This window comes from Camelus bactrianus, chromosome 12 (genome assembly GCF_048773025.1).
Source record: "Camelus bactrianus isolate YW-2024 breed Bactrian camel chromosome 12, ASM4877302v1, whole genome shotgun sequence".
Classification (NCBI taxonomy): domain Eukaryota; kingdom Metazoa; phylum Chordata; class Mammalia; order Artiodactyla; family Camelidae; genus Camelus; species Camelus bactrianus.
Genome location: NC_133550.1, coordinates 64275170 through 64299624, shown reverse-complemented (window position 1 = coordinate 64299624; position 24455 = coordinate 64275170). Strand labels below are relative to the sequence as shown.

Here is a 24455-nt window from a genome sequence, read left to right as displayed (position 1 = left end):
AGTGGAGGTACTGAGAAATGGTCAGCCTCTAGATGCATTTTAAGAATAGAACCTGCAGGCCTGCTCACGCTTTGGTTGTGAGGTGCGGAGAAGAGGAGACAAGAATGACCCAAGCTTTTGTTCAGCAGCTGCAAGGACTGAGTCAACTGAGATGGAGAAGATGTGGAGGGACAAGAAAGGAGTCAAGAACATTGTGAATGGGCATGAATGAAAGAAAATGACTGAATGAGTCACTGATCATCTTCTTTGTTCCGGGAATGAAATAAAAGTCCTGCCCCGAAGGCACCACCTTATGTGCCTAGGATCAGCGCTGGAACCTCTCCTCAGAAAAGGAGGCAGCGGTCCCTTTAAGAGAACGTCGCCCCGCCTCCACCAAGCCCCGCCCAGGCAGTGTCACGTGCCCCGCGATCACGCAAAGGGGGCGGGCCACAGGGTAGTTTGAAAGCCCCGCGCGCGTCGCAGGAGCGGTGGTTTGGCCTCTCGCTGGGATGTCGGTGTTGCGGCCGCTGGACAAGCTGCCTGGCCTGAACACGGCCACCATCTTGGTAGGTGTCAACAGCCCCGCTTCCCCCGGCCGCATCTCCTCCTTGACTGCGCCCCGGCCTCCGGGTAACCAGGTCTCTCTCAGATGCTGGCGCGGGCTATCTGAAGAGTGTGGTGGGCGGAGGAGCCATACTCCGAACCAATCGGAGTAGCCGCCCTCTTTAGGCTGAAGGACGTCTCCACCAATACGTGCGCGGCGGGCTCTTTCCCAGTTTCTGATTGGTGGGGCGGCTGGGCGGGGAGACCGTGAGCCGACTGGGTGCCGGGTTTCCGAGATTCGGTTTTGCCGCTTCTTAGGGTCCGACCTACCGGAGAGACAAGGCTGTCCCAGGGGAAGTCCGGGGAGATAATGAGTGCTGTCCGAACAGGACCGGAGCGGGTGCAAATCTCAGGCTCTCACCTGTGCCTGGCGGAGCCCTCTTGGTAAAGGGCGACTCGCGTGCTGGAGCCGAAATCTGGAGTCGCAGCCGCCTTGGGTCTGTGGCCTGATCCCCAGGCCTTCCAGCGGTTCTACTGTGCCGAGGTGTCAGTCGGCTGCTTTCTCTCTCTGGGCAGCTGGTGGGCACGGACGATGTTCTTCTGCAGCAGCTGGCCGGTTCGATGCTCAAGGAGGACTGCGCCTCGGAGCTCAAGGTGTAAGTAGTCTCATGCCCAGGGTTGGGGGGTGGGATGGGGACTGTAGCCTGGGCGGGGCGGGGCGGGGTGCGGGGGGAAGCGGGCCGCTAGAGAGGCAGGCATAGGTGTAACTGGCAGGGTGGCCAACCCCTCGGAGTCTCTGTCCTAACGCTTGATCTGTCCCTCTAAGATATCCTCCATCACTCTGCAACATGCTTGTTCTATTTTCCTCTAGGACTTGTCACCATAAGAAATTTCCTTGTTCACATGTTTGTTTACTTGTTTCCATTCTGACACCTGAGGGCCCCAAGGCCAGCCCCTTGAGGGCAAGGACTTTGACTTTTGCTCAATGGTGTATCCCCAGTACCTTGAGCAGTACTTGGCACAGAGTAGATGCTCAGATACTCCCAGATTTGGAGAAAAGGTGACTAAAAAAGTCTGTTTTCCTTTCTTTTTTCTAACTAGTGGGGAGTAGAAGCTGCTGGCGGGAGTCAAGTGACTGAATATATGTGGGTATCATTCACCATAATAGATAACTCCAGGGGTCCGTGTTGAAGGAGAATGATCCAAATCTGAGGATATTTACCCCATGGGAATTGGAAATGCCCCTTAGTAGGTAGAATAAACCCTGGTTGAGCACTTTAACGAATCTCTGATAAGGGAACATAATCTTTCCCTCGAAATAAAGCTTGTTCATAGGTCCATCTTTGCTCTTCCTATCTTGCCAGGCTCTTAGGCTATAGAACGTCAAACATAATAACCAATAATTTCAAACCCATAGCTCAAAAGTAGGAAAGGGTAAAAAAATGATTCATTTAATTAACATCAGAGTAAATGGAAAATGTGGACAAAATTGCCTACATTGAGCCAGACGGAAAGAAGTGTCATGGAAACCACTGCCAAAAAAGAGCAAGTCACATGACATGCAAAAATCTGATGAAGAACCCACTCTGGAAAAAGGAGAAGAAATCTCTTTGTTGAGTGCTTTGTGCCATTGAGAAATTTAATAATAACATGGATTTTTAAAAAATGCATTCAGAGACCAAATGATAAAACAACAGAATGAGAGGAAAGGGAGGTTGCAGAGCTAAGGCAAAAAAAGGTCAAAAATTAATACCATATGAGATCTGTCTAGTAAATACAGAGGAACAGCAAGATCAGAGTAGATGTGCTTAAAATTTTAATTCTTTACAAAGAAGAAAGATTTGAAAAAAGTCACAGCAGAAGTGTTCAAAATGTAATAGAAGAAAACTTCCCTGGAGTGAGTGAAGAGTTGAATTTGTTCATTAAAAAGGGTACATATATCTTGCTCCAGGAAAAATGGGCACAGAACACTTTATGTCAAGTTATATCCTAGTTAAGTTATTGAACGTTAAGAGTAAATAATTCTTCAGACTTTTTGGCAGGAAAAATAAATCACCCATATGGTCACCTGTTTATTCTATTGCCAAATATTTCCAGCTCTCTGAATTTGGAGCATTTAGCAGGAACCAGGATTGCTGGTTTTGACCTTTTGTGGTTGTATTGGGTTGTATGACCTGTTGTGGTTGTGTGGTTGTGTGGTTGTGTGTGACTAGTTCTGGCCAATGAGCTGGAAGCAAAAATGATTGTCTCTGTATTGCTGAAGTATTTAATTGCCAGTGGGAGACCTTCCTCAATACCCTCTTCCTCTCCCGTGGCAACCAGCAGTGTTCTAGAGCGACAGCTTCATCAGCTGAGGTCCAAAGTTATGGTTAGAGCAGAATACAAATCTGTATCATAATAACAATAATAATAATACAAATGTGTGTTTGTAAGTCTTGTTCAAATGGAAGGATAAATTTATAAGAATGTTAAATTTCTCACTTTCCTTAATAGAGAATCAATCCAGTATAGATAAAATTAAAACATATAGTTAAAAATAATACCAACGTACTAATTTTTTCATAATCTTTTTAAATTGGATTCTTTCAGGAAGTAATTCCTTATGAATAAAAAATAATTTATCTAAAGTTCATCTTTTTTTTCAGTTCTACTTTAGTTATTTTGCTTCTACTAAATTCAAATAAAATTAATACTATTATCCTTTTTAAAATTACGTCTACTGTATTCTGGTATCTGAATGTGTATATGTTATGTACATGGAGAGATGTTTAGAAAAATGTTCTAATGTTAACAGTAGTAGTATCTAGGTAACTGGACTTTTAGGAGTATACTTTTTTTAAACTTTCCTGGTTTTTATACTTTTTGGTATTCTTGAATTATAAGCTGAGGGGTGGGGGCAGATGGGTAATAGGAATATGTGGAAATGGGGAGAAGTAGAGGGTTAAAAAAAAGGACTTTCAGGTGGTATTCAACAATCTGAAACCAAGTCAGACAAGAAGGATGAGGGTAACTTGTCTGAGGTCACACAGCTGATCATTGTCAGATCTGGGATTTGACTTCTATCTGACTACAGAGGGCTTCAGTCTTAACCCCTGAGTTTCACAGTCCAGCATCCCCTCTTCCAAGCCTGGTCTCCCTTGCAGCATGCAGTGTAGATGGCTAGCCTCCTGCCATCTTCTATCCCAAACTCCCTCTTGCCAAGGCAGTTAACTAAACGTCCTGGCAGGGGAGTAAAGCAGGAGCAATCTGGATGGGACCAGCTCTGCTCTGCCCCTGTGCTCACCTGAGGAGTGTTGACCATAAGAGCTTCAGCTGAATAGGTGAGGAGCGCTTGGCAGCCTCTTCCCCAGTGAAGGGTAGCATGTGAATGAATGCTGCTTATGATGTGGGCACATATATCTTTAGTCCTGCAATTTCTTGTTTTCCAGCCACTTGGCAAAGTCCCTCCCGCTGCCCTCCGATGTGAATCGGCCCCGAATTGACTTGATTGTGTTCGTGGTCAACCTTCACAGCCAACACAGGTGAGAGCCAGAGGATGTCAGGGCTCAGGCAGACCTGGCTTAGGGATGTGCTGGGATGGTGACCTCACTTGTGATGGGAAGGAGAGAAGACGAAGAGGTTGCCTGGAGTTAACCTAGAGAGTGAGGAGGGGGGAGCCAGTGGCCAATGCAAGATGTTTAAAAGACATTGATAAATCCCCGCAGTGTCATCTGTCACTTAGCTAAAGCTCTCTGAGGTCACTCTGTGTCCCTGATAGCAGGCACAGATATAAGTGAAACATAAGGTGCTCCTAGTCCCTTAGGGGAAGAAGCTAGACTTTTGAGCAGACAGTTACAGTCCCTGGGATATGTACTGCAAAAGAAGGAAGCATTGGGCTGTGTGAGCCCAAACAAGACTCTCAGGATTTAGGTCAGGGTAGACTTTCTAGTGGAGGTGACATCTAAATAGACACCTGAAAGATGAGATGGCTCTTTGGCCAGGAGACAACAGATTCCTTCATCACTCCCTAGACACCGTTGAATGAAATCCTTGACCCAGAAGGTCAGAGTACCCTTGCTGAGGGGAAAATAGTGTTTTCATACAATTGATATGACCGAATCACTGTAACCTTATTGGAAAGCAATTTGGCGATACTTAATCTACACTGAAAGAAGTGTAGACATACTATGACCCAGCCATTCCACTGCTAGCATCTGTTCTGCAGAAACATTTGCTTGAATGTGTAAGGATATGTGTAAAAGAATGTTCATGCACACAAATGAGCTTGTTTACAAAACAGAAAGACTCACAGACATAGGAAACAAACTTATGGTTACCAAAAGGAAAAGGGGGGGATAAATTAGGAGTTTGGGATTAGCAGGTACAAAGTACTATAGACAAATAGATAAACAACAGGGTCCTACTATAGAGCACAGGGAGCTATATTCAATAGCCTGTAATAACCTATAATGAAAAACAATATATGTATGTATAACTGAATCAGTATGCGGTACACCGGAAACTAACACAACGTTGTAAATCAACTCCACTTCAATTTTTCTTTTTCTTTTTTTTTTTTTCTTTTAAGTTTTCTTTTTTTGGGGGGTGGGTAATCAGATTTATTTATTTATTTTTTTTTTGGAGGCAGTACTGGGGATTGAACCCAGGTCCTTGGGTATGCTAAGCATGCACTGTACCGCTTGAGCTATACCCTCCCCGCTGCACTTCCATTTTTCAAAAAAGAAAGGGCAAAAGAATGTTCATGCAGCATTCTTTGTAATGGTGAAAAACCATTTAAGGGTCCAACACAGGGAAAATAGTCAGTTTGTGGTTCTGTGTGGTCATTCCAGAGAATGTAACAGGACGTCAAACCCAACTAGACCCAACTAGATGCTTATACATATCACTGTCTGTATTTTCATATGAAAAAAATTCCAGAAGAATTACACAATTAAACAAACTGTTGGTGGCAGTTATCTCTGGGGAGTTGAGACTGGAGGGTGGTGCTGGAGGCCAGGGACTTTTACTTTCTACTTACACACCCATATTTACTATTTGATTATTTTACAAACGAGTCACTTTGTAATTAAAAGTAGTTTTAAGAAATGAAAGGACAGTTGTGTGTGGGGAGGTGGTGTAGTAGATCAAAGGTGGAGTATGTGCTTAGCATGCAGAAGGTCCTGGCTTCAACCCCCAGCACCTCCACTAAAAAAATAAGTAAGTAAAAATGAGTAAGTAAGTAGATAAATAAATAAATAAATAACTCCTCCCCCCAAAAAAGTTATTTAAAAAAAATGGAAGGACAGAGTATGCCTCTAGGGCTATTTCCCATCACCCTCATCTCATCCTCTGGCCTCTGTGGGATCAGAGTGGGGGCCTCTGCTTTCCCTGTTGGAAGATTTGTCCTCCGGTTTGTTTTCTTGCCCTGGCCTGGCCTCCCAGCCTCCGGAACGTAGAGGAGTCCCTGCACCACGTGGACTCCACCTTCTTCCTGGGGAAGGTGAGCTTCCTCGCCACAGGTGGTAAGTCCATCCCTCTTCTCCGGCGCTGCCCACCTTGACCCAGGGTGAGCCGTGGCTGGACCTGTGGGAGGCCCCTCGCTAAGGCAGCCTGGGTGATGGAAAGAACATGGGCTTTGGGATCTGACCTGTTGTTGGTCTTTATAAAGCGAGTCTGAGCTGATCATTCTCCCAGGTTAATTCTGCTGAGATAATTGCTCAGAGGTGCCTAATGGCTCTCTCTGGCTTTCAGAGTAAAATCCAAACTCCTGTAAAGGCACAGAGTATTTCGCAGTTTGGCCTCTGCCTTCCTGTCCTGTCTCATCTATTACTCCTCCATTCTTTGGTTCAGCTTATAGTTCTCTGAACAAGTCCTGCTGTCCCTGAGACTGTAATGTTAACAAGGGAAATGATACTAGCTCACCTGTATTGAGCACTCCGTGCACCCCAGACACTGCTTTGTTTCTGTATCACTTAACCTTCACAACAAACAACCCTGGGAGGTGGGTACCATTTTCTCTATTCTACAGCTGAGGAAACTGTGGCCACGAGGTTAGGTAACTTGCCCAAGGCCCACAGCTAAACGGGTAAGAGCAGAGATTCACACCTAGAAGTCATATTCCAGAGCCTGTGCCTTTAATGGTTATATGGTGTGGCTTCTCTCAAATACTTTTCCTCTTTGTCTGCCTAACCACTATCTTCTGTCTCCTGGGGGATGCCTTCCTGACCAGCCCTACAGTCTGGGCCACTGGGGCTTCCATCCTCCACATGTCTCTGCCAGAGACTCCCCACCCTTCTGCCTCCACTGACGGCGTGTCTGCCCCCCAGCTGCACTGTGACTCCTTGGTAAATGAATGAACGCCAGGTCATTCCTATATATTAATTCATTGAATCTCTATAGTAACTCAGTGGGGAAGAGGCTGTTACTAACCTCATCTGAGAGGTGAGGAAACTCGTATTTTCATAGAGGACTCTATCAAAGCCCCTTCAGCCTTATTTTCTGATTTGATGATCTTGACTGCCCTGAAAAGGTAGAACAGGATTGCCCCCCCACTGACTGGTAAGAAACTGAGGCCCAGAGGAGGGAGGTGAATTTCTTCACCCAGTGCTCCCTAGATTACAGCCATGCGGGTGGAGATTATGGGCTGTGTCTTCTCTGCAGCTGGGCAGGAGAGCCACTGCAGCGTTCACCGGAACACCGTCGTGAAGCTGGCCCACACCTACCGCAGCCCCCTGCTGTTCTGTGACCTGGAGGTGAGGACGCTGCTCACATGGCAGGGCCGGGGCAGTCAGCACACAGTAGACATGTCAGGAATGATGCTTCTTGGAGGGTCGCCGAGTACCTGAGTGAAAGGGCACTAGATGTGGAGACAAGACCCCTGTTTGAATCCTGGCTTTTGCGCTCACTGTCCTTGGGTGGGTCACCGTGAGTAAGCCTTGGGGTGCACACACGTAAAGCAGGGTGACGCTGGTTGGATACATAGGTGTCAGTTCTGCCCTGCCTCGCTTCGGCTGGTGTTTCGCACAAGGTGAATCCTAATTGCGCAGGTAGCAAAGCAGATTTCTATTTTGCTGATGAATTTTGCTCCTCAGCCTCTTTCTGCAGCATGGATCCTGGTGACTTTCTGCTAAAGGGTGCTCAGCAGGAGTTGACGCTGCTCCCTCTGGGAGGCCAGCTAAGGGTTCCCAGGGCCTGGGCTGCCCCATCTGTGCACCAGGCATTGTCAGTTGGTTTTGGGGTCTGTCTGTTGGTTTTGAGGTTCATTTTAAAGATTTGTGTTTCTGTTCTGTTCTGGATCTTGCACCTGTTCCCAAAGGCAAAGTGATAACCTTCGAGGGAACTGAGTCAGCATGTGGTCCCTCAGCACCACCTAACCAGGAGTTCTTACTCTGGGGTCTGTGGCCTCCTCTGGTCTGAAGGGAGAAGAATTCAGGGTATTTGTGAACTTGGACGAGAAAAAAATTACTTCTTATTTTCACTAACCTCTAAGTGATATTTAGCATTATGAATGTAGGCAAGAGATGTCAGTAGTATTAGCAGAACCTGTGACTCTTAGCAATAGAAACACAGGCATTGCCACAGCTCACAGGGATGGGGGCAGCTCTCATTGCTATTCAGCAGTGCAGAAGTCATTAGACTGAGCTAGATGCCTTCATTCAGTGCATCGGTAAAGATGCACATACCACTCCATCACGAGTTGGTGTTTCATATTTGATGACTGTTTTAAGAACCCCGACCAGACCAATGCTCTGATCTCACAGATAGGACCTGAGGTCCCTGGCATGCCTGAATTACCTGCCCCTGCCAGACTTTTCTCGTATCAGAAGAAGCGGAGGAGAGGGCATAACTTAAGCGGTAGAGTGCATACTTAGCATGCACCAGGTCCTGGACTCAATCCCCAGTACCTCCTCAAAAAATAAAAATAAATAAGTAACCCTAATTACTTGCCCCACCTCATCCCCGCAAAAAAATAAGAGGTGACTTGCTCACAGTCACACAGCTCGTAAGTCAGCAGAGTCAGGTTGGTTGGCAGCTGTCTCTTTCCGTCTTAGCGAGCTGACTGTGTGTCTTTGAATAAGTCACTACCACCCACCGAACCCCTCCTTCCTTTTCTTATCTCTAAAAGGAAATCCCACTCTACTCCAGCTGAGGTGCCACTTACCTTTGTGATGGGTGGCGCAGTTCTGCACTTAGCCACGAGGTGGCAGTCTGTACCTCGTCGTGGGTTGTCCTCTAGCCCAAGAACTTCTCTCAAAAAAGGTCTGTGGCGGACTTCCTATTTCCAGCCAGCAGCAGGCCTGCTGAGAACCTAGACCCAGCATTCTCTCATAAGAGGCACCCAGTGTTTGGACAGTGAACATTCCTCGTATCTGTTTTGTCCTTTTTGGGGTGCACTCCTCTGTAGAATCAAATTTGAGCCTGGCCATATTTTGAGGCCTTTGCATGGCAGAAATAATTGGCTCCTTTTTAACAGATGAGGAAACACACCCAAGGAGGTGTGGGATTCGCCCAGTGAAATTATTCCCCAACGCCATTGATAGGGCCCTGTGCTGGTCGCTGAGAACACAGATGCCTCAGACATTGGCCCTGCCTCTCAGCATGGAGTGTGATAGCTGATAGCCTGGCGTGTGATAAATGCAGCAGCAGAAGGGTCTACAGAGCTTTGGAAGCCTGGCAGTGGAGTTCAGTCTTTTCTTCCTGGAGGTGATGGGGCAGTTGTGATGTGGTCAGATGTGGGTTTTGGGGCCACGTCTCTTGGAGTATGATGTGTGGATTGGAAGAGGCCTGGCCAGAGGCAGCAGCAGCTTGTAGATATGTTTTGGAGGCTATTGCCAAATCCGGGCCTCTGTGCCCCAGTACTGAATTGAAATCTGGAGACAGAGTCTTGGGTGAAGTAGAAAAGAATAGCTTTATATCTTGGCCAGGGAAACGGGATCACAGGAGGCTAATGCCTCAAGACTGTGAACCCATCTTGGAGAGGGGTAGTAGGGAGTTTCAGAGTAAGAGTCCAAGGAACAGAGCTTCTGATAAACATCTGTGCTGGGCAGGGGCTGCATTCCTTCCTTCCAGATGCCTTTGGTAATCGCTGTGCTGGCATCACCGTCACTGGGGTCTGGAGACAGAGCCTCCCGCCCTGGGGGTTAATCAAACAGTGATTTCTCTATCTTGGTGTCTGGAACAAAGGGTACTCAAGGGGGAGGGAGAATGCTCTAGGCAAAGGGAAATATGTAGTTTAGAAGCAGGCTAGAGTGTGCTTTAGCATGAGGGAAGCCATTTTAGGTTACTACTATGCAGTTACAAATATTGTATGGTTGCAAATGCCCCACTGTTAATCTGCTCCTTCCATCTGATGGTGGTGTTTTGGCATCTGTAAAACTCAGGAAGTATGTATGAGATACTGTTATGTAGGTACTTCTGAGAGAAGCTACAGCGGAGCCTAGGGGGGAGGGATCCGTCCCGGCAAGGCCTTATAGGGTCCTGCGTGGTCACAAGGCAAAGGCCACAGAACTTAGAGTAAGAAGATTTATTCAGCAAGTATTTCTTATATAATCTAAAGATTTATTCAACAAGTATTTCTTAAGTGCCAAGCATTATTCTAGACACTGGAGATGTAAGAGAGAGCAAAACAGGTTTAAAGCTCTTACCTGTGTTCTAGTGGAGGAAACAGTAGAGGTAGAACGTGTGCTGGTTAGAGAATGGAGACTGATGTGTCAGGTGGTGGTGAAGCACTAAGATTTAGATGGGAGTGGAGGAGGGGGCGCACTAAAAACAGTGATCCTTATGTAGACGTGAAGGAAGGTGCCATGGAGCCTCCTGGTGGAAGAGCCCACTAGGCTGGAGAAACAGCAAATGCAAAGGCCCTGAGTTTGGAATCTGCCTGTTGTGTACAAGGTCCACAGGGAGGCACGGCACCTGGAACAGAGCTGGGGGAGATGAGTCAGCGTGACAGTGGGGCCAGATCAGTAGGGCTTTGTGGGTTTTAGTAAGAATAGTGGCTTTCGCTGAGTAAAACTGGAACAGTGGAGGGTGTGGGGCCAGGAAAGGATGCAGCCTGACTTGGGTTTTTATGGGTCCCTCCACCTGTTGGGAGGAGAGTACGCTGATAGGGAGGCAAGGGCAGAAATAGGAAGATAGGCCTGGGGACTGTATCTGGAAGAGTTCTGAGTGGCCTGGACTCAGTGGTGTCCAGGGAAGAGGAAGATGGGATGGTCTGTGATGCTGGGTGTTTCTAGATGGGCCCAACAGATGTGCTGGTGGCCTGGATGTGAGATGTGGGAGGAAGAAGGGTCAGGGTCGTCTCTGGAGTTTTCAGCCTGAGCAACTGGAAGGACAGAGGTGCCTGTGGCTGAGACGGGGACGACTGCAGGTTTGGGGACTCCCAGGAACTCCGACTTGGACATACAAAGACGGAGGTGTCTGTTAGACATTTACACAGAAACAGAGCAGGCAGCGGCATACGTGTGTCTGACATTCAGAGTGTCTGGAGATGCAGTTTGAGCATCATCCTGGAGGTAGATGAGGTCACCCGGGGACTGAGTGTGCAGAGAAGAGCTGCAAAGGCCAAGCCCTGGGGCCCCAGCACTTAGATGCTGGACAAATGAGCAAGCGGCCTGTGAGATAGGAGGAAAAGCCGGGTGAGGGTGGGGTCCTGGGAGCCAGGCAGAAAAAGCCTTTCAAGGAGGGAGGAAGCAGCTGCATCAGATTCTGCTGAGAGGAGAATCTCAGGGAGAATGAGGCCAGTGTGATGAGGACAAGGTGTTACCTCTGGATTTAGAACTGAGGACGTCATGGGTGACAAATGGTGGAGTAAGAGCAGGAGGACTTGAGGATGCCTGGTCTCTGGCTTGGGTGACTGGTGTTGGTGATACCCCTTCCCCAGTTAGAGAGCGAACAGGAGGAGGCCACCCGTTCATCAGGGGAGGACATCTGAACATCATTGTTTGTTCTTCAACAAACATTCATGGAGCATCTCATTTGCCCGCAGTAGCTGGTACCGAGCCCTAGGGTGGTCTTGCCCTGCCCAATCCCACAGCTCCTCTGGGCCCACCAGCCCTTCAAAGGCCCTGACATGGGAACTGTTTGTTGATAGTGCCTCCCTGTCCCCAGTGAGGCCACCCTCTGTCCATCCCTCCTTTCCAGCCCTGTGAGTGTCCTTCTCAGGTTGCTGGTAAGGGAGTCTTTGGAGCCTTTGGAGCCTGTGCTCCCAGGCGTTGGTTGAGACTAGCCCCTGCTCACTGTGTGCCTCTGGACAGTTCACCTAACCTCGCCAGCCCTTCATTTCTTAAGGAGCCAGGGCATGGCCACGATGGCAGCCCCGCCATCCAGCCCCCAGCCCCGCTCTGGAAGCCCTCGGAACTGCCCCGAGTAAGGGAAGCAGGCCGCCTCACCGCTTTGCTCTGCTCTTCCCCTGCAGGTAGAAGGCTTTCGAACCACCATGGCGCAGCGCCTGGTCCGCATGCTGCAGATCTGCGCAGGCCACGTGCCCGGCGTCTCCGCCCTGAACCTGCTGTCCCTGCTGAGGAGCACTGAGAACCCCTCCCTGGAGGACCTGTGAGGGCCACGAGCCCCCGCGGCTGCCTGTCCCCACAGCTTGGTGCCTGACTCAGTAAACATTCGCTCGCTGTGGCTGGAGAGCATGCCAGGGTTTGACAGGCAGCTCCCTGGGGACAAATTCCTCCCTCCCCGGCTGGGCGTGCAAAGCTGGTGGGACTCCAGCCTCCCTCCCACTCCTGCCCCCACGCCCACAGAGCCCAGTGTCTCCATCCGACATGTGAATCTCCTCTTAAGACTGCGTGTGAACAAAGGGTCTGTAGCTAAAAAAAGTGAAAATCCCTGGCCTCGTCTACCACTTTGATTTCGTAGATGAGGAGACTGACTCAGAACAATTAAGAACCGGGCCGGGGGAGTAGGACTCCCGATCTGACCCCACATCCTGGCCTCGCTGTTCTTACAGGACCTGGTTGTGGCCTGCTAGAGCCTCGGTTTCCCCAAGTTTAAGTGGAGGTTGTTCTCCTCACCTTGCTGCGTTGTGAGGACTGAGTGCAATGGCAAAGGTGGAAGCCCGAGGCTGTGCCACGCCTGTGCTCGTTGTGTGCTTGAGTGTATTTCATAATAAGTGTGTTAATGCTTGGACAGTGCCAGGTTGCTACTCAATAAGCAGTGATAAGAACTATTTGAAATCACACAGAACTAAGTTCAAAAGCTGGTGTAAATCCAGGAATTACACTGTGAATCCTCAAATTTGTGAGAATCGAGAGAATCTGGCTGGAGGCCTGGTTTCTGGGTTGGCAGCTGGAGATTGTGCAATGACTTTTGCTTTCCTTCTCTTTTGGGTCTAATTAGAATTTATGGAAGTGCCGGGGTTAGCATCCAGAAATCCCATCGGCCAGGTCTGGGCTCAGGCTGCTCCCCTGTAGCTGGGCAGTCACACGAGAGCTGGGGGGAGCGGAGGCCTGGTGGGAGAGGCCTCAGGATCTTAGAGAGCCAGGGCCTGGCTCCTTCCACCCCACCCTGCTTGTGCCCTGGCCTCCATCCTCAGGCCTCAGGGCCATCCCTGCTTGATGCCCTGGACAGTGGCAGCACCGCAGGGCCCCTGCTTTGACGTCATCATGGCAACCGCAGCTCACGGCCTTCACTGAGGATGGGCCAACCTGGAAACTCGGTGCAGGTGTCATGAGGGTAGGGCCTGCCTTTCTCTCCTTGGGGTCCTTCCAGTCCTGGCCCAGCGCCCCGCTACCAGCGCTCAATAAGGGTTGCAGATGCCTGGCTGGCTTCCAGGCAATCCCCAGGCCCTGCCGAGAACCTCAGCTTTGGGGATTCCAGTTCAGTCCGGGCATCACCTGATGTTCTCAGAGCTTCATGCCTCACTCCTGCCGCCCTCCCGGCAGACCTGTGAGGTTGACAGTGTTTCCTCATTTCAGTTGGCATCAGAGGTGTGCCCACACTCACGTAGCTAATCGGAGGCAGAGCCAACCTCTGGCCCCAGTTCTCTTCTTTATCTCTCTGGTCTTTTCATGCGTCTGATCGTTGAACCAAGGTTTGGGCATCTCTACTGGGCAGACCCTGAGCTGGGAACACAGAAATGGTGGACACGTGCCAGAGAAAGCAGCCATTTGGAAGGGCAGTCCCTTAAAGTGCCATTCCCACCAGTTGGGGTCCCCTTAGCACAGGAGACTTCATGGAGGGGAGGGCGGTGAGCAGGGTGAGAGCACTGGGAGGAGGATGGTGTGGGCCTGGGGCTGGAGCAGGCCTGGGGCCAGCACAGGGGCTGCCCAAGAACTCCCTTGGTATTTGGGAAGAGAGGCCAGCTTCTATGCTGAGGTTGGGGGTGGGTCCGGGTTAAAGGAAGAGGCTGGTGGTGAGCATCAAGGTGTGCACTGGTCTCAGGGGATGGGCAGGATCGGCAGAGGTCCAGAAGGCCCGCCTTCTCCAAGGACCTGCGGCTCCTAGAAACCAGCATTGTTTTCAGCCCTTCAGGAGCCTGGGCCATAAAAGGTGGGGCTTTGCAGGGCCATGTGGAGGGCAAGTGGAGGGTAGGGTAGGTCTTTGGAGCCTGGTGTCCAAGAGTCGTGTGGGCACAGCCTGCCTGCCTGTTCTGGGCTTGTTACTTTTGGCTGGAGACAAGGGGGGGGTCCTTCCCATACCCCTCCTCTCTCTGCCAGCCAGCATGGGGCACTCTCTCTCTCCGGTCCTTGTGCCATGTTTTCTTCACCACCTGGTGCCATTTAACAAGAGAAATGGCATCACATTCTCCAGCCAAGGACCTGGGAGCCTTCCAAGAGCTGGGGGAGCACGATGCTGTCACTGCTGCCAGCTCCAGCGAGCTTGGCAGGGGCCCGGCAACTGAGAGGCCGCCTCTGCCTCACAGCAGAGCTGAGCAGCCCCTGAAGGGCTTCCGGCCATCCTCAGGCCTGCTGCCCCAGCCCGGGAGTGGAGGCCAGTGACACCATCTAGGAGACAGTTTGACTGAGGGGAGTAATGGAAGACCAATCTTTATGCCCCGTGGAGCTCAGAATTGGTGCTGGGTGCTGTGGTGGGTGGAGGGAGACGGGAGAGGCTGTGGTGGGCTGCTTACTGATCCCACGACCTCAGGCGGGTCACTTATCCTTGATGTTCCTCAGTTTCCTTGTCTGTAGAATGGGATCAGGCTAACTGATACCCTTTTTCCCAGCTGGTTGTGAGGACTGAGAATGAGAAGCTGTTATTTTAAACTTAAAGCAAATGTAAGACTTCTTAGGCTGGCAATGGTTACAGGGTGGGCACTTTGAAGGCAATTACTGAGGGTAGGCACCATCCCCTAGGCTGCAGATCCGAGTGGATGGGCAGCCTGAGGCTCCTGGGGGAGGTGCCCTTCAGCTGGGCCTGGGAGCTGCCGCATCCATGCTCTCCAAGAGCACAGAGAAGAGTGGGATATTTGGGCCCCCACCGCGTGGATAAGACATCGAGGCTTTCAGAGGGGCAGGGCTAGTTCAAAGTTACAGGTTCTTTTGTGCCCTCAGGCCACCTGGTTGTGGGCAGCCACTGAGCCCAGGCCCAAGGAACTCACATCTCACATTCAGACACAAGCGTCCTGGCCCCAGTTCAACGTGTCCCAACCCTGCCCAGGAGGCAGGGCCTCCCTGCGAGGAGAGGGCTCGGCAGCATGGCACCTGTGTCTCCACCCCTCAGCGAGCAGAAGCAGGGGCAGCCTGGGGCCGTGGCTAAGGCAGGGCAGCCTGGCCACAGAGGGGAAGTGATGCAGTGGGAAAGGACCCGGCCTTTGAGTCCCACTGACTTGGAGTCTGCGGCCAACATGCAGTGTGACCTGGGGCGGCTCACTTCCCGTCCCTGAGCCCCACAGCCTGCTCCTCTTGAGATTCTTGTGGGGCTCAGAAAAACCAAAGTGCCCGCCACCGCACCTGTCCCATGTAGGCCCTCCACAGACGGTGGCCCCTAGGGTGAGCTGGCTGTGCCCAGGGGTGTGGTGGGCGAGGGGAGCGCGGGATGGTCTTGAGATAAAGCCCTGCCACAGCTGCCCCTCCCCCCTGCTGGGTCTGGCCTACCTGGCAGGACTCCAGCACCAAGGGACCCTTTCCAGAAGAAACCTGCTGCCTTAGCCCCTCTCCCCTCAGTCTCCCCTGGAGCCACAAGGGCACAGGCAGAGAATCACTGTGAAAGAACCTCTCACAGACACTGGAAGAGGCTGAGGGAGACAGTGTGGTGGGCTGCTCAGCCCTCTCACCCCAAATCTGTGAGTCCTGCCTGAATGTGACCCTATGGAATGAGGACCAGCTCTGGGAGGGAGAGTGGGTGGGCAGTCCCCAGTGCCCCTGACCTGGACAGAAGATAGCCTTCTTTGGGGCCCTCCGTTACATCTAGGGAGCCCTGGGAGCTAGCATTCGATGGATGCCTGGTCTGAGTGAGTCACAGCCCTGTAAGGCCGGGCTCAGAGCGGGGGCCCCAGCACTTGGTCCTCTTCTTGCTGGATCTGACACCCACCCCTCCTCCAGTGTCATCAGCCCACAGATGTTGTATTGTAGGAATAGGAGCGCTCAGGGGCCGAGGGGCTGCCTGGCTTGTCCCTTTTCCTTCTGACCTTGCTTTGTTCTTTGTAAGGTAAGAATCACGATGCCACCTCCCCCACAGGGTTGAGGCAAGGGATGCGGGTGACAGGCAGGGCCCAGGGCCAGGCAGGCGCTGAGCATCTTCTGCCATCTTCCCAGTTGCTGCACTGGTCCCTGGGCCTTGCCTGCTCCTCCCCAGACATCTTCAGGGATCACTTGCACCTCTGTCCCTCGGTTCCAAGACCTCACCGGGCCTTTCCCAAGTCCATGGCCCTCCCTGCCACCCTTCCCTCCTGAATTTTTTCCCCAGCACGTCTCACCTCCTCACCTACTATATGGTTTTACTCTTTGGGTTTTTTCTCTGTGGTTCCCTGCTGTCTCCCCAGATCCTAGAACAGTGCCTGATGCATGGCAGGTCTCAGTGTCTGGAGAATGAATGGAGGTGTCTGCACATGGAGTCAGCCTGTGCACTCACACAGGGCCCAAAGCCTGCAGGAGCCCAGAGCCAGCGGCAGCCTTGTCCCTCCTGTGTGGTGCCCTGAATGATGCCTGAGGTAGGGGTGGCCCTGGGGAGGTTCCCTGCTCCTCCCCCTCCTCCCCACCCTGGCCTTATAGCCTCCATCCACCTTGCACACCAGCAGACCTGGCCCCCAAGGAAGTGGGGACTCCATTCCCTCTGGCTGTGGGGCTAAGGAGCTGGGTCTCCTTTCTGACCTCGCAGAGAGGGCGCACATCCCCTAGCCGAGGGTCAGGCCAAGAGAACTGCTGGGGCTGCTCTGGCCAGCATCCTCTCGGAGTGCTGGACTGTGAGTGTGTGTGTGTGTGTAGGGAGAATGGGGACCAGAGGAGAGGCAAATGGGGCTTGGGTAAGCCTGGGCAAGGATTTTATAACTGCTTCATGGAAGGGCATGACCTGCCCTTGTATAGCGTGGGTTCAGAGGGAGAGGGGCCACTGGGCTCTCTGGCCTGACCAGGATTTTGTGCTGATCTTCCTGCCTCTCCCACCCCGTCCCAGTGTCCCGAGGCCCAACATCAAATCCTTCCCACTCTCCCCGGTGAGGGGGACTTTTGGCAGTGTCCTGTATGTCAGAGCTAAATACACAAGAAAGGCAAAGGGAATCATTACTTTGGGGGCTCCAGGCTGCTATGACAAAACAAGATGAAGTGAGAGAGGCAACAGAAGCACTCAGGACAGGCCGGGGTTGGGGGGTTAGGGACAGGCCACCAGGACAATTCACACCATGGGGCCCCCTCTACTAAACGCAAACCCTGCCTTTCTGTATGCACGTACACGAGAATGTAAAAGCGAAATAATAAGACTGGGATGAAAGACTGAAGCAAAAAGAGACTCCCTCTGGGGATGAGAGGGAAAGGCCACTGCTTACTCACAGATTTCTGTATTGTTGGAGGGTTTTTTCACAAGACTATGTTCAGGTATTACTCACAAAATTACAAATAAAACAAATTTCTAAGTACAGAACGCATGCATCCCGGGTCTCAGAGCACTTTCACATCCAGATCTGGGGGGCTGGGTGTCTATGCCCCAGGGACTAACCCCCCGCCTCAGCCCTCCATTTGACATCAAGCTTGTCCAACAGGGTTTCCTCACTTCCCCAACCTTGTCCCTGAGGCATGAAGGGCACAGGCCACACTTCATAGCTGGCTGGACACAGGCCCCGTCCAGGCCCCCTCGTACGTGCTGGGTCATCCCTTTGCCCCTCCGAGCCCCTTCTTCCCATCTGAAAAAGTGACATCATTACAGCACCTGTGTCAGAGTCATTGGGAGGGTGTTTTAAGGGGTATTTTGGGGACAAAGATCAAGGAAGGCTCCCTTTCCCTGACAGACTCAAATTAATCACCTTTCTAAAAAAACTCATCAATGAATAAAAACTTGAGAACACTGAGAGAGAGATTCAGTTGGAAGGGTTTTTCAGCACAAAGTCCCTTATTTTCTGCTTGAAAATACATTGAGGCGATGATAGCAAATTATTTAAAGTAAAAACTATTGAAAGAACAAGGACAATTGTCAAGAACCATAATGATTTTAGAAACTTAAACTCCTCTCTCGGTCATATCTCAGTTAAGGTGATGTAGAAGACTTGAATTTAAAAAATCAATAAACTTGGGGGTGGGTATAGCTCAGTGGTAGAGCACATACTTATCATGCACAACGTCCTGGGTTTAATCCCCAGCACCTCCACTAAAAAAAATAAATTAAAAAATAAATTAATAAACTTGACTTAAGAGCTATGTTTGAATGAAAAAAAAAGAAAGGAAGACTACATTGAGGAATAACCTAACATTTACCACACTGGTCTGATGGTGAAATTTCGCTTCTTAACAGCTAAGTCCAAGCAGAGATTCGAGGCCTACTCCTTCTCTGTTCAGGAGGCACAAGTGGGAAGGTTTGTCTGGAGTCAAGCACCTGCACATGTCGTCCAAGGTGCCTGCTGAGTCCTCAGGACCTGCCTGGTGCAGGCACGTCGGAGGCACCCAGTCAATGTGTCAAGTGAGTAGCTCCGCTTCTCCTTCGAGGTGGCCAAGGTACATGACTGGCTCTCTCCAGCTGGCTGGAGGCCTTGAGGGCCACCTCCTCTGCTCTCCACCAGAGTCAGAGCGGCCACCAGGAGACAGGCCCGGGGCAGCCCGTGCAGAGGTGGCTCGTGTAAATGAGCCCAGACCTGGCCCCACCCTCTCCCAGGGAGAGGTTCCCCCTGCAGTCTCCCAAAACCCAGCCAGCATGGCCTGAATGTCTGGCACACAGGTTAAGAGATGCCTGGTCCGTACTAAGGGTACTGCAGGGCTGAGGTTACAGGTCACAGCACCGCTGGTGATGGGCTGAAGACTGCGGCCCAGTCTTCTGGCCTTGCCCCCACCCCTCTGCCCCATAGGAGGGCTTTCCCTGCCCCGGCTCCTCTCCAGGCTCCTGGCTCCCCCACCCCCTCACCATACACCCACACCTACACCCACACCCACCACCCCAGACCCACTTCTCCTTTGCAGATGCCCCACCGCCTACACCTTCCTGCCACAGAGTTGCTGGCCCGTGAGCAGGGGGACAGAGAGGCAGTGGGCCACGGCTCCTCAAGACCAGCCGACTCAGGGTTCTGTGTGAGTTCTCGGGTCCCTGGAACCAGAAACCTGGGGGCCAGTCTTGCTCCCCTTACTCCATAGCATCACCCTCTCCACCTAAACACCTACTAGCTTGTTCCCTCACCCTGGACCATGGCGCCAGCCTCCTTGCTGCTCTGGTGGCCCTGTCCAGTCTCCAACCCCACAGCAGCCGGGGAGAGGGTCCCTTCTAAAGCACAGCTCAGAGAATGTCTCCCCCACTCAGAACCCTCCTTGCCCCAGGCCTGTGGTTGAGGCCTGACCCGGCCCATCTGCAGCCTCAGTCTCCCTCCCTCTGCAGCATCCCCTGAAGCAGTGGCCATGTCTGTCCCCAGAGCAAGCTTCCCCTTTCCCCTCTCCATGCATTTGCCCTTGCCTGTCCTGTCACTCTGCCTGGAAGTTTTCCATCCCCCTTAAGCTGCTAAAGATCTACTCCTGCCCCTAAGCCCCTCTCTGTCCTTCCTCTGTGCACCCCCAACCCTGAGTGCTTATGGGTCTGGCATTGCCCACCCTGAGGCACTAAGCCTGAGCTCCATGCTGAAGCTCTCTGCCAGCTCCCGCCCGCAGGGAGGGGACAGCAGATGCCAAGGAAGATTGAGGGGGCTTGTGTGTCTGTCTGAGAGACCTGGGTGAGAAACAGGTGGGGCTTCCCCAAACATTGAGGAGTAGGGACAGTGCCTCAGTGAGACACAGAGCGGAGCAGGCCAGGACACACACAGCCTTTGGAAAAAGGAATTGGGGTGGGTGGGCTTCCTACTACCTGTTGGGCCTTGGTCTGTCTGTCAGTCTGTCTCTTCGTCTGCTGATCTGAGTCTCCCTCCTGCTTACCCTCTGGAGACCACCCCATCCCCAGCCCTACCCCACCTGTGCCCTCCACTCCAGCCAGTGGTTCCTCGCTAACAGGCAGATCTGACTTTGACACTCCCAGTTTAAAGCCCTGCATGGCTCCCCAGTGCCCTTCCGGCCAGTGTCTGGGGTTCTCTCACTCAAGGCCCCAGCCCAGCCCTCTGGTCCCAGCACTCTCTGGCCTTCGTATTTGGCCTCAAGGCCTTTGGTCACACTGGGCACTCCTTTGGCCCTCTCTCCATCTAGTAAACACCTGATCACCATCTCCTCCAGGAAGCCTTCCTGTCCCCTCCATGGTGATGGCCTGGTCTGATACTGCTGCTGTATGGGAGTCCCCTGGGGCCTGGTACAATATCGGCACCTCAGGACTGTGTTTGATGAACTGACCAGCTCTGCCTGAGAAGGGCAGGAGGGCTCCCCAGAAGAGGCAGGTGGGGGGAGATGGCGGGTGGGGATCACCTGGGACAATGGGCTGGCCTTTGGGAGCAGGACAGAGGAGGCCACCCAGAGGTCTGTGTCCTGATTAAGAGGCCCGTCCTTTGCTGCCTGGAGCAGGCCCTGGTCTGAGCTTCAGCCTTGTCCCTGTGCCCAGCAGACGGCCCGCCCAGTGGTTGTCTGGGGGTGATGGTTGACCGGTTGAATGGAGGAACCACAGATAGAAGGTCTGGGGGGCTGAGGCCCTGGCTAAGAGTGGTCCCACCCGGTCACACCCCAATAGTCAGGAGGGCGGGGCCATGGAGTGGGTGGTGGCCCCTCCCTGTTTCCTCCTGGTGGGACAGCAGAGGTCAGACTCAGTCTCAGCCGGGTGTGCAGTGGGAGCATGGGCTTCGGCAGCATGAGGCGAGGGGCGAGGGGTCTGAGGGGCAGGGATGGGCCGGCACCCACGCAGTGCCTGCAGACTCAGTGCTTCGACGTGCTGGTCCGCAACTGCGTGGCCTGCAGTCTCCTCCGGACGCCGGAGCCTAGACCGGGTAAGAGTCGACCGCTGGGACGACTGAGCACAGGGCGGCCCTGGAGAGGGAAGAGGGTCCTGTCACAGAGGCCTCCACCCTGCCAGAGTCTCAGGCATGGCCTCCACCTGCCCCAGGACCTGGGAGGTCACCTGATTAACGGGAGTGTGTGGCCTGGGGATTGGATGGGGACCAGCCAACGCTGCGTGGCCCTCACCGTCCCTTCTCTTCACTCCCCTCCCTCCCCTGTCCCCCCCCCCCCCCCCCCCGCCACCGTCGGGCTGTCCCTCCCCTCCCCGGCCCAGCCTCGCCTCCCTCCGACCCTTCCCCTCCCCGTTCGTCCCTCTCTTCTGCCCCCTGCCCTCCCTGCCCGTCGCCTCCAGCAGCCGGCCTGAGCAGCCTGGCGCCCGGGACGGCGCTGCAGCCGCAGGAGTCGGTGGGCCCCGGGGCGGCGACCGAGGTCGAGGCGGAGGCCGCGCTGCCGCTTCCCGCGCTGCTCTTCGGCGCCCCCGCGCTGCTGGGCCTGGCGCTGGCCCTGGTCCTGGTGGGCCTGGTGAGCTGGAGGCACCGAAGGCGGCGGCTCCGCGCCGCGGCTGCTCCGGAGACCCCAGAAGCCCCGGGCAGCGACGGTAAGTTCGGCGTCTAGGGGGACCGAGAGGCACTGCAACGGAGGGGGTCAGGGCGTGTGAGGCTGGGAGCCGTCGGAGGGGAGACGTGGCCCTTGAGGCACACTGCCCTTAGGGGCGTGGGGACCTCTGAAGGGGAGGCAGGGCTCGGTGAGTGACGCAGGCAGAGGGGGCAAAGAGCGCGCTCCTAGGCGCTGAGGCTGAGCCGGGAGGTCGTCCCGCCCGAGACACCCGTCCAGGTGAGGGACACAGCTCTGGCCTCCCAGACCCGTGTGAGGAAGAGATCGGAGGCTGGGGAGCCTGGTGGAGGGAGGGGGTCTGTCCTACCCTCTCTCTGGGACGGCCAGACTGGCTCCCACAGCTCCTCTCCCTTCTGTCTGCACTGCCATTTTACCGGACCTCTCAGAGCTTCCTGTTCTGAGGGCCCATCACGTGCCTCCCAACCCCCCATCCTTGCAGTGGGGCTTCAACTGACTTCTCTCTCATAAGTCAGAAGGCTGTCCCTCCAGGGGGGCTTCCAGAACCGAGATGCGGGAAGTCTGTGACCCAGTCCTGACCCTGCATTCCCCCTAACCAGAGCCCCTGGACAATGTCACCATCCTCTCCCCTGGAACCCTGGATGTCACAGCTCCTATCTGGCTTCCACCCAGTGAAGACCCAGCCACTACCCCACCTGCCCACAGCATCCCTGTGCCAGCCACAGAGCTGGGTTCCACTGAGCTGGTGACCACCAAGACGGCCGGCCCTGAGCAACAGTAGCAGCGGAGGTGGGAAGAACATGGCCCCTGCCTTCCCTGTGGGCCGTCAGCCAGGAGCTTGGAGGTTGGATTCGGTTCTTCACCCCAGCACTCACCTGCCCCTTTTCTGGGAGCCAGGCTGCTCCCGGGCTAACCCTACAGAACCACAGGCACCACAGACCACCGAGTTCAGCCTTCCTGGCATCGTGTGGAATGTTACCATTTGGCTTCAAATCATGCCATCTTTGGCAGCCCTCAAAGGTTGTGGCTGAGCTCTGTGCTTTTGAGTGGCTGGGACACTGAGTAGGAGTTTTTCTTTAAGCATGGGGAAGCCACCATAAGTCAGAATGAATCTAGGAGAAGGATCAAGTGGGAGGATGCTTAATTTGTAACTGGGTGTTGCCTTTCTTTAATATTTGCTCTCAGAGCCATCCCGCTTTGAAACTGATGTAAATTGCAGCAATGAGTAAACAACTGACTGGTTTGCTTTGGGACTTATTACAAGATGATTTTAAGAAATAGCCTGGATTATGCTGATTCTCAGATATCTGTACCCTAAGGTCAACCCTGAGCTTGGCCCAATCTGCTAGGACCTGTGATGCCATTTTCAGCCTGGTGGCAGCTTTCAGAGCTCCAGTGTCACACTTGGGAGGAAGTCTACAGCCTCTGGGGCTGGACTGCAAATTCACACTGAAGGCACAGTGGCAGGCATCTCTGTTGGAGGCCACGTGGAGTCCCAGCTGTCTCCAGGGCACACTATACAAGGGTAGGGCCCAGGATCTCCAGGAGGCTCCTTTGTTCAGAGGCCAGGGCAGGCCTGCGGCCTTGAACCAGCTGGACCTGATGTCTCTTCAGCCCCCTTCTCTCTGGGGCCTGTCATCTTCAAGTGCTTGGATCACTTGGCCATTCTGTGCTGGCCCCTGCAGTCACCTATCATCTCAGTAGAACTGTTCCTCTGACGGTGGTTCCCTTTGCTCTGGGGCCTGGAGCTGAGACCATCTCTTCCACTCCTGGACCACACTGTGCACTCAGTCACCCACCGACTCTCCTGCCAACCCTCCTACTCAGGGTTAGAACCTCCCGACCTGGACTCCACCCTGGTCAGTGTCCTTGGAACTTGTCACAGCTTAGCACCTTTGGAAGGGGCACTGGATTGGGAGTCAGAAGATGGAGTTCTGGTACCATTTGTCCTACTTATAAGTCCTTGACCATGTTCTGTTCCATGCATCAGATGCTTTCTGCCCACCTCTCCTTGACCTACTCATCAGAGCTGCCCAGCAGACACCACCCTTCCTGCCCACCCCTTTCCCAGCTCAAAGACAGTCAGTGGTGAGCAGCATTTGGAGCCCCCAGGACCTGGACACCCACATCTACGTCTCTTCCTCTCCCTCCTGAACCCATCTCAGATACCCCTGCCCAGGCTGCCAGGTGGCTGGGGTGAGGTCAGGGGGCGGCCAGTAGGCAGGAAGATGGGAGGCAGACCCAGAATGGACCCAGCTCTCCACTTCCTTCCATCTCAGGGTGGAGGGAATCTGAGCTGTTCCCGACCACTCCTATCTCCCACCCAACCTTTTGCACTACAGCCAGGGGGTGAGCCCTGGAGGTGAAACAAACCCCCTGGGGCCCAGACATGCAAATCTCTGGCACCACTGTATCCCCACTCAATCCCTGGTCCAGTCTGTTTCCTTTTCTGAAAAGTGGAGGGTTGGATACAAAGTTCCCCTCCTGGCCTATGGCCCTCAGAGGAGAAAGACTGGAAGGAAACTTAGAGAATCCTCACTCCCCCGCCTCCACTTTACAGATGAGGAAACTGAGGCCCAGAGAGGGCGAAGACTTGGCCTTGTTGTCATCCAGCAAATAGCAGAAGGGAGGTTCCCTGGGGAGGAACCAGGAGCAGAGGCCAGGAGAGAGGTGGACAAGGAGGGGTCAGCCTCCCCTGAAAGGGGTCCCCCCTCCCAGGGGCCTCCAGTCTCCAGCCCTCTGTCCTAATGCTGCTTTCTGAGGAGACTTCAGGAGGTTAGAGCATTTGATGTTCACAACAGGAGGAGGGGCGTGGGTGTCTGTGTTTGCTTTAAAAAATGTTTTTTATTAAAAAAAAATCAAGACATGTGTTTTGTAGACACTTTGCAAAGTTCTGGACAG

At 53.1% G+C, this 24455-nt stretch overlaps 2 protein-coding genes across 5 annotated transcripts; both read left to right on the top strand.

Annotated features, from left to right (window-relative positions):
- Nucleotides 1–412: 412 nt before the first annotated feature.
- On the top strand, nt 413–12336 carry CENPM (centromere protein M). 2 transcript variants are annotated; one of them, XM_074375622.1, is made up of 6 exons: nt 413–545; nt 1099–1178; nt 3951–4043; nt 5944–6023; nt 7162–7253; nt 11915–12336. In XM_074375622.1, exons 1-6 carry the CDS (start codon nt 489–491, stop codon nt 12053–12055), a joined length of 543 nt encoding a protein of 180 aa, XP_074231723.1. In that variant the 5' UTR covers nt 413–488; the 3' UTR covers nt 12056–12336. The 2 variants fall into 2 exon arrangements, with proteins under 2 accessions (XP_074231723.1, XP_074231724.1); XM_074375623.1 differs by having other exon boundaries at nt 427–545; nt 841–1178.
- A 6692-nt stretch (nt 12337–19028) lies between these two features.
- Nucleotides 19029–22807, top strand: TNFRSF13C (TNF receptor superfamily member 13C). 3 transcript variants are annotated; one of them, XM_074375619.1, is made up of 3 exons: nt 19029–20971; nt 21256–21579; nt 22154–22807. In XM_074375619.1, the coding sequence occupies exons 1-3, from the start codon at nt 20821–20823 to the stop codon at nt 22333–22335; spliced, it is 657 nt and encodes a 218-aa protein (XP_074231720.1). In that variant the 5' UTR covers nt 19029–20820; the 3' UTR covers nt 22336–22807. The 3 variants fall into 3 exon arrangements, with proteins under 3 accessions (XP_074231720.1, XP_074231722.1, XP_074231721.1); XM_074375621.1 differs by having other exon boundaries at nt 19030–20971; nt 21337–21579; XM_074375620.1 differs by having other exon boundaries at nt 19031–20971; nt 21334–21579.
- Nucleotides 22808–24455: the final 1648 nt, after the last annotated feature.

Coding starts and splice junctions, on each gene's coding strand:
- TNFRSF13C (XM_074375619.1), top strand. CDS start 20,821: ATGGGCTTCGGCAGCATGAGGCGAGGGGCGAGGGGTCTGAGGGGCAGG. Junction 20,972..21,255: donor GACGCCGGAGCCTAGACCGG/GTAAGAGTCGAC, acceptor TCCCCGGCCCAG/CCTCGCCTCCCTCCGACCCT. Junction 21,580..22,153: donor AGAAGCCCCGGGCAGCGACG/GTAAGTTCGGCG, acceptor CCCCCTAACCAG/AGCCCCTGGACAATGTCACC.
- CENPM (XM_074375622.1), top strand. CDS start 489: ATGTCGGTGTTGCGGCCGCTGGACAAGCTGCCTGGCCTGAACACGGCC. Junction 4,044..5,943: donor AACCTTCACAGCCAACACAG/GTGAGAGCCAGA, acceptor CTGGCCTCCCAG/CCTCCGGAACGTAGAGGAGT. Junction 7,254..11,914: donor TGCTGTTCTGTGACCTGGAG/GTGAGGACGCTG, acceptor CTTCCCCTGCAG/GTAGAAGGCTTTCGAACCAC.